This window comes from Amblyomma mixtum, chromosome 10, assembly GCF_055824585.1.
Source record: "Amblyomma mixtum isolate Tamu chromosome 10, ASM5582458v1, whole genome shotgun sequence".
In the NCBI taxonomy this organism is placed as follows: Eukaryota; Metazoa; Arthropoda; class Arachnida; order Ixodida; family Ixodidae; genus Amblyomma; species Amblyomma mixtum.
Window position 1 is genome coordinate 75,754,121 of NC_143021.1, and position 17,405 is coordinate 75,771,525.

A 17,405-nucleotide genomic window follows, 5' to 3' on the forward strand; every position below is an offset into this window, starting at 1 on the left:
ATTTGCAAAGTTTTGCAGCATCGGAAGGCATTGCTGCAAGGTGATACGAGTACATAAACCGTATATCTGGCTAGGAATGTAATGGACGATAAATCATGCTCACAGGTGGTGGTGCAACAGCTTTTTCCACCCTGTTATTTCATGTGAAAAAAAGAGCCGTTGTTGCATTAGCCGGGCCACATACTTTCCAAGCCTTCAGTGCACATATAACATAGGGCAGAAAAAGGAGAGTGGCACGAAGAGAGTCAGAACGTGTGGTGCTCTCAATTGAAGGTAGCAGTGGTGATGTCATACAGTGAAAGCTCGTTAATTCGACCCCCGTTATGTCCGAAAATCGGATAATTCGACGCGCACGCGAGGTCCCTACAATTATACATAGGAGTCTATTCTATAGGGCGAAACTCTCGTTAATTCGAACAAATTTTGCCGTGCGTCGGTTAGTTCGACTTCACTCCGCAGCCCGCCAAGCCAAGAGCAAAAAGAAAAAAACACTGCCGGGGCTACTGTACGGCTGATAGGCCATCTGTATGGTCATCGCCGTCAGCAGGGTGAGCGAGGGCTAGGGGAGCGAGGTTACCGGCGGCCACGGCGGCCGAAGCGGCTGGCGTCTTTTTTTTTGTGCTTCGCAGCAGTCGTGTTGGTGTCGTCCACTCCACCCTATCGACAGCAAGTCTCCTTTTGGCGTGTGTCGTCGTTTCCACGTGTTCTTGCTGCTACGATCGCGGTTATTTAACCATAAGGCGGCGCCTTTTTTGGTAATTACGCGCTTTGTCAGTGTGTTTATTGGGCTGCTTGCTGTTGCTGTTTTGTTGCGACTGAGAGAAGGGTGAAAGGAAATTGCACGGGCCTGCCTACTGGCTCAGCCTAGCAACCACCGCTGCCTAGTGCAGATAGAGGACAGTTAGAAGATCAGAGGAAAGATAAAGATAAAGAGAAAAGATAAGACGGGTGTTGTAGCAACAACCGCGAAGGGACGCTGGCTGAAAGAACAGATAAGCGGCCGAAGCCGCGCTCGCTTTACCTCCTCCCCGCGCTGCTTTCGCGTGGGTAGCGCGCAGTGCCTGCGCGCCTTGCCTTTGTGTCCTGTCAGGTGACCGAGGATGTAATATACCGCGTGTTCCGTATTTATCTGTCCCTGCTACGAAAAATTCCGCTGCGCAATCTACTGAACTATATGGGCTCAAAACGCCGACTACAAGGTACCTTATGATGGTCTTCGTCTTTGGATAAGTAATTTAACATCTAAAATTGCCTGCATTTTCAGGAGTCGGCGAAAACCTGCATTCAGCTGCGGCAGAACCTTTCGTCCAGGCGAGCAAAGAAGCCAGTGTGACAGACTGCGCCATCTGGCGAGCGGTGTTAATTTCAAGGAGCAGACAACGCGCACATCCGAAGAAACCGCGCGAGGTGCGCATTCCTGCCTCCAAGCCGTGACATCGGGTGCCTCACCGCTCGCCAGATGGCGCAGCCTGTCAAAATGGCTTCTTTGCTCGCCTGGACGAAAAGTTCTGCCGCAGCCGAATGCAGTTTTTCGCCGATTCCTGAAAATGCAGGCAAGTTTAGATGTTAAATTACATATCGAAAGGCGAAGACTATCATAAGCTACCGTCTAGTCGGCGTTTGAGCCCATATAGTCCAGTAGTTTGTGCAGGAGAATTTTTTCTAACACGGACAGATAAATACGGAACAGGCGGTAAGTGACAGGCGCTGACAACGACGATTCGTCGGAAGGTGACGATTGTGAGCAGTTGCCCCAAATGCCGAAGTGCACGGTGAAAAAAGCCGCAGAAGCCTTGTCCGTGCGGGAGGACTTCTGTGAAAAAATCCCTGAGGGTGCGTGTGCCGCGCAGCACCTGGCAGCTGTTAGAGCTATCGTAGTCGCTAAAATTCGCTCGAAAAAGCAGGTGACGATAACAGATTTCTTTGCCAAATAAAGGTTGCGGCAAACATTGTTTTTTGTTGTTCATTCGATAATTCGACATTCGGATAATTCGACAACTTTTCGCGGTCCCGTCAGTGTCGAATTAACGAGCTTTTACTGTATCTGGCCATGCTCACAAAATGCTCTCCAGTGGCTCGATTTCATGCTCCTGCAGTGTGATAGATGGCTCACTAACACAGGCGGCACTGGCCATATGATTATGAAAGGCTTTCACTACCTTTTAAACACTTTTGAGTACTATGTAGGAAGGTAATTTGGCTGTCCACTGGTATCTGTTTACATTTGTGTTCTTGGCACAGTAGATAAACTTTTAGGGAGCTAGTGGAAGCCTGTCATTTTCATAGTGCTGACACCACGTACGTTACCGTGCCATCTGTCACACTGCAGTAGCATGAGATTGTGTCATTGCAAAGCATTTTGTGAGCAAGGACAGATATGACATCATCACCATGGTAACCTGTATATGTTGCTTTCCTATTCGAATAAACCAGTGGGAAGTTAGCACCTGTTCTGTCCTCCTTTGTGTCATCCTCATTCTGTTGTTCTATGTTCTACAAACAGAACCAACTCGCCCAGCTTTCCATTATTCTGTTACCACAACCACTTTTCTCAGAGGCAGAGTGAAGTCGCAGAATGCACCATCTTTGGCAAAAGTAAGCAGGCTGTCTTTACGGACTCTCATGGCTTATCTTATCCAGAGGGGGGGGATAGTGCTAGCTGAGGTTCCTGTCAGTCATGTAGGTTGTGCTCGCAGCCGACGAGGGCTGACGACCACAGCGTGACGATCCCCCACCAGCCTGCATTTTCTATGGTCACAGCTACCTGGTTACATTTAGTAGAGATGGCACTGTTTGTTAACACTGGCCAAATTAAGGTCTGTATTATAGGAAGTTCTAACCTAGTGTTCATTCTTTATTCTTAAGATTTGCCAACCTAAGCTGTGTTTATTAGCTGCTTGTTACTTTGAAAATAGTAGTCATTAAAGACAAAATGTGCGGTAGAATTCTAAGCTAGTTTTCAACTTTCGAATTCTCTCGATTCACTCGCCATGAAGTTGCATTATAGTAAAAGGCTGTAGCAATGCCCCTTGAAAATTCCTGTGGCTGCACTTCGTGAAGTCAGTTCTTTGCTGGTCACAACCGGCTCATCCCTTTCATGTGCTGCAGCACTGTTTTCATGGGCGTGGGAGGAACTGCCAAAACTGGAAAGCAGCGCGGCAAGTGCTGTTATGGTACAATAGTAGTGAAGCGTTGCTCTCTGCGCATGCCACCCAGGTGGCCTGTGCGAAGCTCGTGCCTGTGCGAAGCACTGGCATTGTGGTCTGTATTCGTTGTCAGGAGTATCCAGTAAAAACCAGAAAATGGTGGCTGTTGCAAAAGGGCATCATTGTCTAATGCCACCAGCTCCTACATCAGATTGTGCTTCTGATGCAGCATGGCTACACTCGATGGTTATGTACCGGAGCCGCAAGCACCACCACTGCCAGTTCTCGGTGGTCCCTGACTGGCTGGACGGTGTCTGTCTGTGCCACACCAACCATGTCTGGTAAGTGTGGCTTCGTTTGTTGTGAAAGGATGAGAAGGAAATGCAGCCATTGTTCAAGCTTGCTGAAAGTGAAAGGTTGCTCCTTGTTCCTGGTTGTTCCTTGGAACAGTCTGGACCAGTCATGTTCTGTCTTGGACCTGACTTTCTTGTCAGTTAGGAGGCAGTCTGGCACAGGATTATGCCCACATGTAGAGAACATCCCTGGGCGGCTGGCACTACCTCGGGAAACAGCACAATATCAGGGATCACTTGGTTGTGGATACTACTGGATAGCAGGCCAGAAAAATATAGAAACTTTGTGCACTCGTTCCATTAAGGCATCAGGCAGTTCAGAGACAATGCACAGGTGATACTTTCAGGTAATATTGTCATACACCACAGATGGCATTAAGGCAAGGGTGCTTGCGGATGCAGTGAAAAGCAAACTGTTTACTTGCACAAACTGGTGCCCTTAAAAGAGAAACTGGACTTAGTAGCAGCAGTAGCAAGATGCTCACTTCGTTGGCTTGGACACGATAATGGCCAAGCCTGTTGACTGCGCCCTCTTTAAAATGACTGAACATTCTCAGTAAGGGGCACATATCTTCGTAGAAAGTCCCATGTGGCACAGAATTGCCTGCTCATGACTGTGAATCTTTGAACACAGTCCAGCAGCATTGACAGGGATGTGCACAGATTACTCATGAGTGATAAGACCTTGTGATGCTAGCGTCAAGAAATGCTTAAGAGACATTTCAAAATGTAAATATAATATAGCACTGCAGTACAAAAGCTCACATTGAGAACCTGGATGGATACACAGATTGTAACGGTAACCTCAGGATAATTCGATATGATGACAGCACTATATTTTTTTAGAAATCCTTTTTCTTGCAACAACTTGCTTTTTTTTTGTACTGATGCGAATAAGTTTAAAACGGCAAATAACAGAGAACCTGGCTGCATGGCTACTTGTATTGCTTTGCATAACTCAGTGATGACGTCATAAAGATTAATAACAAAGCTTGCGCAAAGGGTTCAATGGCTAAACAAGCTTGTACAAGCAGTGACCCACTTGTGAATTTTTTTCAGTGACCAAAAACATGCCTTACAGTTTGTTTTCGTCATCCAGAGAAGGTGTGTCAGTGAGCAGGTAATGTTTGTGGTACAGTCAAATCCACTTATAACAATACTGAAGTGCCATGGAAATACCATTGTTATAACCAATAATTGTTATAACAGGGTTGTGCCGAAAATACCATAGAACACATGCAAAACCTGACAGTGCCACAACTGACCATTGTTATATCCGATATATTGTTATAACCGGTATTGTTATAAGTGGGTTTATTGCAAACACAGCGTTGGACATGGAAACCTGCTAAACCAGCGATCATATCTGCATAGTCTCTTATAGTCTTTGTAAATGATGTACCATATGTATGTGCAATCTTCAAATGAACCATTTCACGCGCCATAATACTCATTATCTTTAGAAATACTCTCTCCTTCAGCACTTACACTTTGCTGGTTGAGATTCTCGACAATTCTTCATAAGTCTGTCAGGGGCAGCACCATGCTCTAACGTTTTTTTTTTACATATTGCTAAAGTCACAGTGAACGAGTGACTAGTTATGGCTCAGTGCAGGTCTCCGTGCACTGGTTTGCAAACAGTGGTGTATGTGCAGAAAGTTTAAAGATAACAGTTCTGCTCATTGTTTCCAGTGAGCACGCAGTGAAGCATTGATGGAGATGGGGAAAGATAGTGTCTCTGGCGCTATGCTTGTCTCGAAAGAAGACGAGTATTCTGCAGTCTTTGCGCCCCTAAAAAATTATTAGATGTAAGCGTACCGTTGTAGCTCAGTAATCAGCGAAAGCTGACTGGAATTAGCTACAGAGAGGTCTGGACTGGCAGGTCCATTTCAACGTTTCACAGGCGGCTGCCCATATGGGCATCTCACACTTGGCCTTCTTCCGCATGAGGTCTTCGGTTCGATCAGGTTCCCGGCACACTTCACGGACTCCAAGGCCTGCTTGCACGAAGCAAGTAGTCTAGATCCTGGTGTTGTCTCAGTCACAGTCTAAACCCTGCGTTGTTTTTGAGGAATGGAAAGGTGGATAACTGGCTCTCTGCGTCACTGGACCTCTTAACCACACTTTGAGGTAGATGGTGTCCACTTAACGCATTTCGCATAACTTGTGGCACGGCTGCAGTTGTGCCCCTAAACTGCTTCTACTGAATGGCTTGGACAAAGCTAATATAGCTTCCACTGTAAAATACATCGCGATGAAAGCTGTTCCTATCAGCTTTTTTGGGGTCATACGGCAATTAAATACATTTTTTCTTGTCCCTTGAAGTTGAATAGTGAGTTTTGCTGTATTGTGGAAAAGTGATGCACTTCAATTGCCTTGTTTGGAACCTTGTTTGGTCTAAAACGACAGTTGTTTCGTTTGTATGTAAGCATGCCCCTGTTGATTTTTGCTCCTCTCCCATGATGAGGGTAGCTTGAAGAAACTAAAGAGCAGTGGGATCTTTGTGTTTTCACGGAGAGTCTCTTGAGGTTTCATGAACACAGTTATGATATTAAGAATGCTGCATCTTCCCTCCCTGCGTGGTTTTGCTGGCAGGACCACATGTGGGTTCAGTGATTCCTGTTGTTTGATAAGATCGTTTCGTTCACTTGTGTGTTCTAGGCTAGAATTTACATTGGTTATTTGAAACTGCTTGATACTATGCCTAAAACGAGAGTTGAAAATGTTCAATGCCATTTTATTTGCATGTACTTTTGGATTGTTGTATTCATCCAGAAAGTGCAGAAAATTTGTCTTATACAAGGGGGAAGTTGGATCTGGTCTTCCTTTATAAGTGTCTGTTTGGTCTTACATGCTTCTTGACATTTTGGAATCAGCTTGTCTTAATACACAAACAAAATGACTTTGGCATCACAGTCTTTTTTCACCGATGACATTGTGTCATACTTAGCCTGTAATATGTACACATGTACACACTGATGCAGTCAAAGATTCCTTGCATAGTGACTTTTGTGTGTCCTTCATATCCTTTGGTCCTGCCTGGACCCTAAGAGGTAGTGGTGGATATTTTTTTAACCTCTGGATGCACTTTTCTTGCCTCCAGCATTTCTTGCATGAGCGACTGCTTGTTCTGCGTTAAAGGTCTTATAAGTGTTCACATTCTTAGCTGTTCTGAACCTTAGTTGAACAGTCAAGTTCAGCTTGTTTCCCTACTTTTGTAGTCATTTGCGCTAACTTTCTTGTCGTTCTATCTTTAGCCTAGTTGTGGCACCTGTGCTTGAGTCATCTGCTGTGCTGTGGTAAATGAATGAGTAATTTCCTTCTTCCTGGCATCCAGGCAGTGGAGCAAGGTCAGTGGATGTGTCTGCACGTGGACTTCTTTGCTGTACTACGGCCGTGAAGGCTGCATAGAGGCCACCCACTAAGTGTTGCAAAAGGCCAAGGAGAGCTGTGGTGCCTCCGCATTGATCTCAGGATATAGTTGTTGATTTGCTGACAGGCTTAACAAGGGTCACAGCTTTCACTTGCAGTGCTCTCCGAGGCTGCCTTCACTGGCTCTCGACTCGTGTGTGGTTGTTTGAAGAGTGTTCAAGCTGGCTGGTTCGGTCATGCCGGCTGCGCTCTGTGCCTGGCATCCACGTGCTGGGCTCCCCAGATGTGTGTGGTGGCCATTGGTTCAAACGAGTTGGACACCTTCCAGCTGCTGGACAGGCTGTGTTGCACCGCATCTGCAACCTGAACCCACTGCAGCACCCCTCAGTCCCGCGGCTGTATGTGGCTGACCATCCTGTCTCCAGTATGCGAGAGTGGACTGCAGCCATCATGCAGACCCCCCCGCTTGCCCAGCAGTGGAAAGGGGAGCAGCCACCACATTTAATTATTAGTAGTGCAATGCAACGCCCACTGGTGACATGTTGCAAGGCCTACATTGTCAAATTTGAACTGCTTGCTCTTTTGTATTGCTGCACACATGCTTTCTTTTGCTTTGTCACCAAGCACCGAAGCCAGAGATAGTGCATGCCGTCGAATAGTAGCACAGACCCATCTTACGATTTTACGAATCTTGCCTGAAGTCTTAAGGAAAGGGAAGTTTATTTGCGATAAAAGATCTGAAATTCTGGAAAAAAAAGACACCGTTGTCGGTGGTAACCTTGCACCACCACGACAGATATGTATACCATCTGTGAAGTTAGGAGAAGCAGCTGGAAGATTGTATACTGTAAAACATTGTTAATTCAACCTAACTAAATGAACGTTTATTCCTACTCCTCCACCCCGGTGAATTCAGACAATCCGGACTGCTGCCACAGTCGTGCCAAACGTTTGTGTAAGATTATGGCGTCAGGAGGTCGTTTAGCTTGGACGCTCAGGGGCTGGCATCGGTCAGTTCGGACGGGCTCCCAAAGTGGTGGTGTGTCACGTTAGGACATTCTCAGCTAACCGATCGCCCGTATATATGTGTTCAGGCCTAAACTGCATGTGGCATGGCTTATCGGCGCCCCTCCGACATGCGTGCAGCTGCAGGGGTTTTGACGATTCGCACGCCCCCGGCAGTGGGCAGATAGAGAGTCTGGCCACATAGTGACGTATTCAGAGCTTCGTCGCCAGCCTGAAGCAGAGGCAGCTGTCAGTTGTGTTTATCAGTCAGCCAGCTGAGGTACACACTGATTAGGAAAACAATTGGTTCGTCCCGGATATTTTAAGAGCATTAGGCCTTACTACTTAAGTTCGTCAAGGACGTGTCTGTCTGCAATGATGGTCAAACTGACCAAAACAGTCACCATGTGACCATACTATATCTCATTGCAACAGTGCACTATACTTCCAATCCATTATATATGTGCAAGTATAGCGGCCATTGAAGTGGGACTCCCCCGCGACCACCATTTTCATAAAATTTGGGGGTCACCTGTTTGACGCAGATTGATTAAACTGGCGTCAAATGACTTAGCATGTTGCTGAGGATAAGATTACTAATTGAGATGAAGCCTAAAATATGTGTGGCATTCGCAATAGCGGCTTATCTGCCCCTGAACCTGATTAACTGTTGTAATGAGGAAATATACCAGATATATTGAAGGTGGCTGTAACCACAATTGTAGTGCAAAATCCATTAGGTAGACGGTGTTTCTTGGGATGTTTCCGGGAAGCAAACATCCACGGATGTTTGGATTTGCTCTCCTTCTTCTTTCTGGCACCTTTGCGGCACTTTCTGGCAGCATTTGCGGTTTCTGCAAGCTTCGCTAAATCTTTGAACTGCTTTGCAGGTTTGCTGGTATCGACTGACTTGCTTCGATGTTGGCCCTGAAGATTCTGCGTCCAATATCAAGCTGTTTTCTGGAATTGACTGCCCCTCATCTACGCCTGCGCAACCATATCGTCGAGTGCTTCATCGCATCGATGAATACGCCCCCTGTCCCAACAGAAAGCCCAGCTATATAAGGATCCGTCTCCGGCTTTTCATCACTTTCTGGCAGCATTTGCGGTTTCTGCAAGCTTCGCTAAATCTTTGAACTGCTTAGCAGGTTAGTTGAATTCAATTTTCTCTGTTCTTCGCCTCTTTTTTTCTTGCCGCCAGTGCTGCCAGCTGCGGTTGTACTTTTTGTTGCTTGTCAAACCCGTTTGCAATGCCGACGAATGTCGAACTCGCAGAAAGAGTTGAAGAACTAGAACTGTTACTTAAGGGAAAACTTGAGGAAGTGGTGACCGAGATCACTGCAGAAGTTCTTTCGAAACTGCAAGCTCCTGGTGGAGACGGCAATGCTTCTTTGCTTAGCAGTGTTGAATTTATCAATCAGGAATTTGAGGCAATGAAAGCAAAGGAGTCCGAGCTTATTGCTGCCAACAAGCGGTTGGCAGATGAAAATGAAAACCTGCACAAGAGGGTTGCAGAACTCGAACAGTACTCGAGGATCAACAATGTTGAAATAAAGGGAGTTCCTGTGCATTGGTGATGCCATTGAGTGTCCTGTCGACTCTGCTGACTTTGACATAGTCCATCGTGAAGCCACCAAAAACTAAAATGAAGAAGCAGTCATTGCTCGGTTTGTGTGTCGGGAAAAGAAAAACGAATTCGTGAGCAAGGCACGTAAAGCTCGCCCCACAACGGACCAAATTGGCTTCCCTGCGACTGCATCTGCCTCAGTATTTGTGAATGAGCACCTTACATTTGACAACAAGAAACTGTTTGCAAGGGATAAGCTGCTCAAGAAGGAAATGGATTGGAAGCATCTCTGGACTAACAACTGTCGCATTCTTGCGCGTAAGACTGACGAAAGCACGGTCTTCCGTAGCAGTTCGGAAACAAACCCTTAGGTTTCGACCTAGTTTTGCCACTGCATGGCTTCTGTCTCAGTTGAATCCCCCTTTAGCATTCCATTATCTCCTGACAAGCTTCAACATATCTTTGCGAACAGTACTCACTCTCTTATCCATTTCAACGCACGCAGCCTCAGGAAAAACCATGAATCTATCGATAACTTTATCACTTCACTTCGACACTCGTTTTCTTTCATCTGCATTTCTCAAACTTGGCTCTCCAATTCTGACGGCAATCTGTTTGGTTTTACATCTTATATACCAGAATACTGCAATCGCCTTTCCAGCAGCTATGGGGGCGCTGCAATTTTTATTTCCCCAGAAATTTCATACCACCGTAGGTCAGATCTCGCTCTGAATGCAACGCATTTCGAATCAGGTTGGATTGAAGCCAATCATTCACTCTTTTCCGCTGACTGCCGTAAGGTGGTACTCGGCTGCATCTATCGTTCCCCGTCATCATCAATCCCTGAGTTCCTGTTAGCGCTAGATGCCACATTAAATAAACTATCTTTCGAAATCAAGAATGTTATAATTGTTGGAGACATTAATATTAACCTTCTAGATACGGAAAACTCTTATGTTGTTTCCTATATTGACTGTTTAAGTGGTTTCAGGTACGAATGTATCATAAATGCTGCAACCAGATGTACCTGCAGTGGATCTTCCTCGTTAATAGACCATGTTCTTACCAATATTTCGCCCTCACCCCACTCAGGGGTAATCACACTCGACATTACAGATCATTTTCCTATTTTCATTACGCACGGCGAAGTTTTCCGTCCTTCGCATTCAGTCTTCTACACTACCAGGTTCAATAGCGAAGAATTTATTAGTGCTATCAGTGATACTGACTGTTCTCCGTGCTTTTCATCGAACGATTCGGAGCGAGCAATGGAATGTTTTTGCCGTCTTTTTTCCATCTGCGTATCTCAGAGCACAACATCAGTAAAGAGTCGAAAGAATTGCAAATTTCCCCACAATCCATGGCTGACACACAGTTTACTAAGCTGTATGCGACGCAAAGAAAATTTATACAAAAAAACCAAGAAGCAGCCTTTAAGTGTTTGTTTAGCTGAACGCTACAAAAACTACACTACTGTGCTAAATAATTTATTGAAACATGCGAGAAAATCTTACTATGAGCATGAAATACATAAAAATGAAAACAACACTAAAAAGCAATGGAAACTTTTGAGTGACTTCCTCAGATTACCCAGCGCAAACAGCCCCCTTACTGACATTAATTTCAATGGTACAGTCTACACTGGTCCATTAGACATTGCAAATGCCTTTAGTGACCTCCTTTCTGCACCTCATAATAGTCGTCCACTTAGTTCAGAGATAAACATAAAGTGCTCAAAACAATCTTTTTTTCTTTTTCCTGTTTCCCCTCGTGAAATCGAACTGCTGATTACTGGCCTCAAGGACACTAGCCCTGGATTAGATAAGATATCCCCTGGGCACCTTAAACTTGTAGCCAATCGGATCTCTGAACCACTTTGTCATGTTATTAATCTCATCCTAAAGACAGGTGTTTTTCCTGCTTGCCTCAAAACAGCTAAAGTAATCCCAGTGTTCAAGAAACGAGACAGACGATTAATTTCTAACTATCGACCTATATCGATTTTATCTTCTCTCAGTAAGATCATCGAGAAATTGATAGTTGAACGCTTAAACAATTACCTAGATAAATTTAATATAATTTCCCCCCATCAGTTTGGTTTTCGGTCTGGCAGCTCGACTAACTTAGCACTGATCTCTTTGACTGATTTTATCAAGCAAGGTATTGATAATGGCGAGTTTGTTGGTTCTGTCTTTTTAGATTTCACAAAAGCTTTTGATATGATTAATCACTCCATATTGCTTCAAAAACTCGAATTTTATGGTACTACAGGTCCCGTGTCGCGACTGCTGAAAAGCTATTTACAAAATCGTCAACAAATAATCAATATTATTGGAAGCTTTTCTCAAGCTAAAACTATTAACCAAGGTGTTCCTCAGGGCTCTATTTTAGGACCCTTACTATTCTTACTGTATATTAATGACCTTCCTAATTCTATTAGTCCAACTCACTGTGTCTTATATGCTGATGAGACTACCGTGTCATTATCTAATACATCCATAGATGATCTAACTCTTGAATTGAATGCCATTCTAAGTAATGTAGCCAAATGGTGCACTGATAATCAGTGGTTGATTAATCCCTCTAAAACGAAATTCATAGTGTTCAAAAGTAGCCAGAAAATTATTTCGTGTCCTCCTACGCTAAACCTTTGTTCTTGTAATATTCCGGCTTCTGATAACACCAACTTCCTCGGCGTTATTCTTGATTCAACTCTTAAATTTTCCGTCCATATCGCTCATCAAAAAAAAAAGATCTATGTTTGGCATCAGAGCTCTAATTAAGGCGCGTCCCTATTTTCCATGCAACCTACTCCTATCTTTGTATTATGCCTTCATACATAGTCACATCACTTATGGGATTATTGCATGGGGAAATACTTATCATTACCATTTATCGTCTCTGCAACGCTCACAAAACCAGGCCATCCGCATTACTACCCGTAGCCCTTTCTCAGCTAATGCTCGTTCTTTATTGCAGGAGCACAGTATTTTACCAGTCCACCAGCTTTTCCAGTATCACCTTGCAATCATGTTCTTCAGATTACTACATGGCACCCTACATTTTCAGTTTGTAGGCCCCATTCAGCTGTTCAGTCACAACCCTACCAGATTTGCAGCAGGGAACAGTTTTCTGCTCCATACCAATTATGGTAAATCGACGTCGTCTTTTCAAGCCATTTCAATTTGGAACACTTTGCCACCCAATCTAAAAACATCAATTTCCTTGCCTGAATTCAAAAACAAGCTCAAAGTATTTTTATTGGAATGCTGATGTGCTATTCTCTTTTTGTGTATATTACCTGCGTTATTGTGATTTTTTACCTTGTTTTTGTGAAGTATTGATTTTATATTTTCTATATTTTGTATTTATCCACTAACTATGCTGTAACCACTTCTTGTACTAATGATTTATCGAGGGTCCAGGTGCAATCTTTGACTTTGGGACCCTCGTCTGTACATTTATGATATTTTGTATATTTTTTGGGGACGAATAATAAAGCCTAACATTTGCTGAGTACATTGATGTAGATACTTGGAGCTCTTGAGACCCTGTGGTGGCTCAGTGGTTATGACGCTTGGCTGCTGACCCAAAAGACTCAGGTCCGATCCCGGCCGTGGCAGTCAAATTCGATGGAGGCAAAATTCTAGAGGCCTGTGTACTGTGCGATATGAGTGCACGCTAAATAACCCCAGGTGGTCAAAATTTCCAGAGCCCTTCAGTACGGCGTCCTTCATGGCCTGAGTCGTTTTGGAACATTAAGCTTCCGTAAACTGTCAACTTGAAGCTCCTGTAGCTGGTGCTCTTAAGTCGAGCACTGAGGCAGTGTTGGCGGAGAATTTTTTTTCTTTATTTATCAAAAGTGTCTTAATTGCTGCTCCTGCAAGGCTCGGAAACAATTGTGTGCTGCCCTCGATTTAGTCCGTGTGGTAGTTGCGTTCTTCCAGCGTGCCAAAATTCCATGCTCGTCATGTGCTGTTCACCGCTTGTGCATTTCCTCACGTGCGACACCACGCGTGAAGAAGCTTCAGTGCTCTCGCGTCGTGCACTGGTGACACAGTGTGACGCTTAGTCCATTAGGGACCAAGAAAAATCTAACGGAGGGATTTTCTTCGTTTTTAGCATATAATGCTCCCTTATGAATAAAAACAGATTACTTAAATTTCGTCACGATTGCTTCATTCGTTCTGAAGTTACACAGGTGTACGTTTTATTGTACGCTGGGTCTTCCCCATAGCACAAGTGGCTACTTTGCTACACTCCTACTTGGTGGCATGAATTTTGCTAATGTGTCCGTGATTTTTACGCAGGGTGATACAACACTTCCTGCAGGCCCTCAGGTATCTCTTCTGGCTACACTGGCACCGCAGTTATTATAATGTACGTGGAAAGCTTGCTCCTTTTGAAAGAAGCAACAGACACGACTGAGCCAGAGTGTTTGTGGACCGCTGGTTGCTGCCTGTCGGGGTGCAGGTAATGACGGGTGACGTTCTTCACTAAGCAAAGACTGTCAGCAGCATCGTCTCTGGCAATTTGGCAGATTGTCCTAGCGTGCACAGTTGCAAAGTTGACCTTTCGTGCAAATAGCCGCCCCCACTTTTGGTCCCTGATGCCGATGTAGTAGCAGTTGGCAGCTTGATCCGAAAGGTCGACACCTGCCACACCACTGTTGTAAAAGGAAAGGAGTGTTGGCTTACAAAAGTCCTGTTTTTCATGCGCTGTAGGCAACCACCGCTTTACAAAACATGTAGGCTGAATGATGTTATAGTTGCAGGCCATAAGACTTAGACTTAGGCCTTAGACTTCAATAAAAGCATGTAACCTAGACTATTGAAGCAAGAACATAATTTTCCTGGCTGCTTCTATTCCGTTGCTTTCTTTAGGCCAAGTAGACTTTTCCTAAATGCGTTTTGGCGAACGGTTCCTGTAGCCCGCAATTCCTCCAAGCAGAGCGTTACAAAAATGTGTTGACTGGTAGTAATAAAAAAAATGCCAAAAGTTTTTTTGTCTGAACTCAAGGACTTTCCACAGTAGGTATGAAATACATAACAGTGACCCTCTCCTCTGTAGAACAGCCAGTTCTTATAGCAAAAACTTTACTCTAACCCATAAAAATCACACCATCATCATATTCAGTGTAGCTAGCTACAAGTACAGCAGCCTCTGAGGCCTTGCTGAGGACACAAAGTGGTTTTTTTTTGCGGAAAATTGCTAGGAACCATAGGGTCTATGACCTGGAATAGTTAGGTGGCGTTGTGCACACAGGAAGACCCAGCGTGCTATAGAAAGTACAACAGCTTGTATTTCATCACAGCTCAAGAAGAACCAAAGGTGTGGGACATTCAAAGCATCGATTGCTTACTTTCATCTTTCGTGCTTCGCTGTTCTTGAAGTTAGCATAATATGTGCATAAACGTGGCCCCGAGAAAATTATAATCCAGCGACTACCGGTGTAGCTCGTGGGAAACAAACATCCTGGAATTTCACCCTGGAAAGATGGCACATAGAGGAGGGAAAGAGGAAAGGCGCCTTCTTTGTTAAGGGGCGTCGGCCGCTCCCCCGGTGACAAAAGCATGACCTACGTGAAAAGAAATATTCAATCTTTGGTGTTGAAATCATAAGAAATTTAACTGTATTCTTTAAAAGTACGCTGGGCGCTAATGGGTAAAAAAAGAAATTGTGTGCTGGTGTAGGTACATCTCCGCGGTCGTGAAGGTTTTACAAGTTTGAAAGCCTTGAGTTTGGCAGGCATGTCTGTGGCTATGGACTCACCATTGGCTGCAACTTCGAAGGTGTGGTAATAAAATTAATCAAACTTTTTTGCTTAGCTGGCTAAAAATTTAGCGTGATTTTCAAGGTACCCGAAGTGTGCCATGGCTGACAGTTTGTTCCTGGACATGCTTTATTTATTTTTGACAGCTCTATTTTGAGGGATATTTGGAAGTGTTTGCTGAAAACATTGGTATGGAACAGGATGATCAGGAGCACCCTTTCTCTGCGAGGCTTTTGTGGCAAGAACACTGATAGAGTCTGGCGTAATGCGAGCTCTTGCTGATGTACCTTGCTGAGGTTTCTCCTTTAAGGTGAGGCACACAAAAACTTCATTCGCATAAGATGCACTGTGCTCGCTCAGTACATTGGAATTGGATGAGAAGGCTTGTTTCGTTTTTTGTGCTGCATTGCAAATTTCCAGGGTGCCTACCAACCAGGAAAACAGAGAATTGTTAGGGAATATGAGTAGACTAAAAACTCCGGGAAAACTCATAGAATTTGTGCTTATATGAATATTAGCGCTGATTTTATTTAAAATGAATGAAAGTCGCGGTAGTGCTAGCTTTAGTGACTGCACTACGGTACAGCCATCTAATCCACTTATTTTTGTGATGCAGGCGACCTTCCTTGCGTTTGCCAGCCTGCTGCTGCCGACTTTGGCATGCTTGTCAGCAAGGGTGTCATCGGTGGGCGCAGTGCCGTGCACCAGAAACGGACGAGGCTTTTGCCACCCACCACCCGTCAGCCGCTCGTCCCCGCTGAATGTGCTGCCAGAGGAGCTACGCTTGCTGGATATCATCGCTGCTGGCCACATCGTCATCAGCAACATCATGTATAGAAGGGCTTCTCCCACCAACATCACTCCATGGGCTTGGTGACTGCACTGTGGCAATGCCATCTAGTCCATTTACCTTTGCAGTGCAGGTCAGTAAAACGTGTGTCCTCTTAGCTAAAAAAATCAAGTAATTATCTCCCAGTGTAGTTTCCAAGCCTGCGCTCCTGTCTTGCCATTGCCGTTGAGTGCGCTCATGAAATTCATTCCTTGCTCAGGTTATCGGGTGATGTTGGAGCTATTCCTGGTCCCAACAGCAGTGCTGCTGTACTGGCTGAACTACAGGAGTCGAGCACTGGCCAGACCCAGTTGATCACCCAAATACAAGGAGCTGAAAACGTAATTAAGCACAACAGACAAAACAATAACAGACTTGAACAAGTGAATGACTGAACTCGAAACACATTACCAAACACTCCTTCACCTCAGAAACGACATTGAAAAAGTGCAGACAAATAGAGGGATCATGTCTAAAAAGATTCAGGTAAAAGATGTTGGTGCGTAAGGGTACATTTCTCTTAAAAAAGGGGCTAATTTCAAAGCATTTTTAAAATCCAGCTGAAAGCTTGGTTGCACACAGATTCTCCTTGATTTTCAACCAGAAGGCTGCTTTATTTTTTGTGACACTGTCTGTATACAAAGCTTTGCCCAGCTTTTTTTCAGGATTTTGTGATTTAAAGAATTGCAAAACATTTCAACTGCACCAACAAACAACCCACTCGCCAAGCAACATACCTTGCTCAAGTTTGCAAAACACTTGTATAATTTATTTTTCAGAATGCCAAACTGATGAGCTGTCCACCACCATGCGGCTGCAAGGCATTCCTCATGACAGGTCCACTCCGCAGCCGACGGAGCCATCTTTTGCAAGTGCAGATAACCCTCGTGACACCTTGTACCAGCCTTCTCTGGACAGTTCTTGATTGTAAGCAGCCCTGGAATATTCTTCCAACTACTACTGCTGCACTGCATGCAGCATTGAGTCAACTTGGATTATGCTCCTGCTTGAAGCAGGCAGCACTTTTCTTGCAAGTAATGCACTTGCATTCAGGGCATACTTGCAGGCGACCATACGGCAGCTTTTGGGACATATGATGTGTTCCTCAGCATGCCAGCTGAGAAAAGAATAATTTTTTTGCTGATGGCATTCAGCAAAAGGCTCGCAGGCAATAAGATCTGCTTAGACATAGCACAGTATTGGCTGGTTGACTCATAGCTACTTCTTCGAAAGTCACCGAGAACTTTATAAATGGAACTAAATGCGTACGTGAATTTCTGTATTGAAACATTTGCATGCTAACTATTATAGTGCACCATGAGAATGTTTTGCCTGCTGGTGGAAAGTTTCTTGCCCTCTA

At 44.6% G+C, this 17,405-nt stretch overlaps 1 protein-coding gene across 10 annotated transcripts in view; it reads left to right on the forward strand.

The window, feature by feature from the left end:
• Positions 1-16,966, forward strand: part of LOC149326164 (uncharacterized) — a 29,802-nt gene extending 12,836 nt beyond the window's left edge. For 5 of the 10 annotated variants that reach the window (XM_089562396.1, XM_089562401.1, XM_089562402.1 and 2 more), the window contains 3 exons: positions 3,376-3,487; positions 13,754-13,916; positions 15,833-16,966. In XM_089562396.1, the coding sequence (XP_089418522.1) occupies positions 3,376-3,487; positions 13,754-13,871 (230 nt within the window). In that variant the 3' untranslated portion in view covers positions 13,872-13,916; positions 15,833-16,966. Of the gene's footprint in view, positions 1-3,375; positions 3,488-8,766; positions 9,025-13,753; positions 13,917-15,832 lie in introns of those variants that run through there. The other 5 variants (XM_089562399.1, XM_089562397.1, XM_089562400.1 and 2 more) reach the window with 5 other exon arrangements.
• The last annotated feature ends 439 nt before the right edge of the window (positions 16,967-17,405 follow it).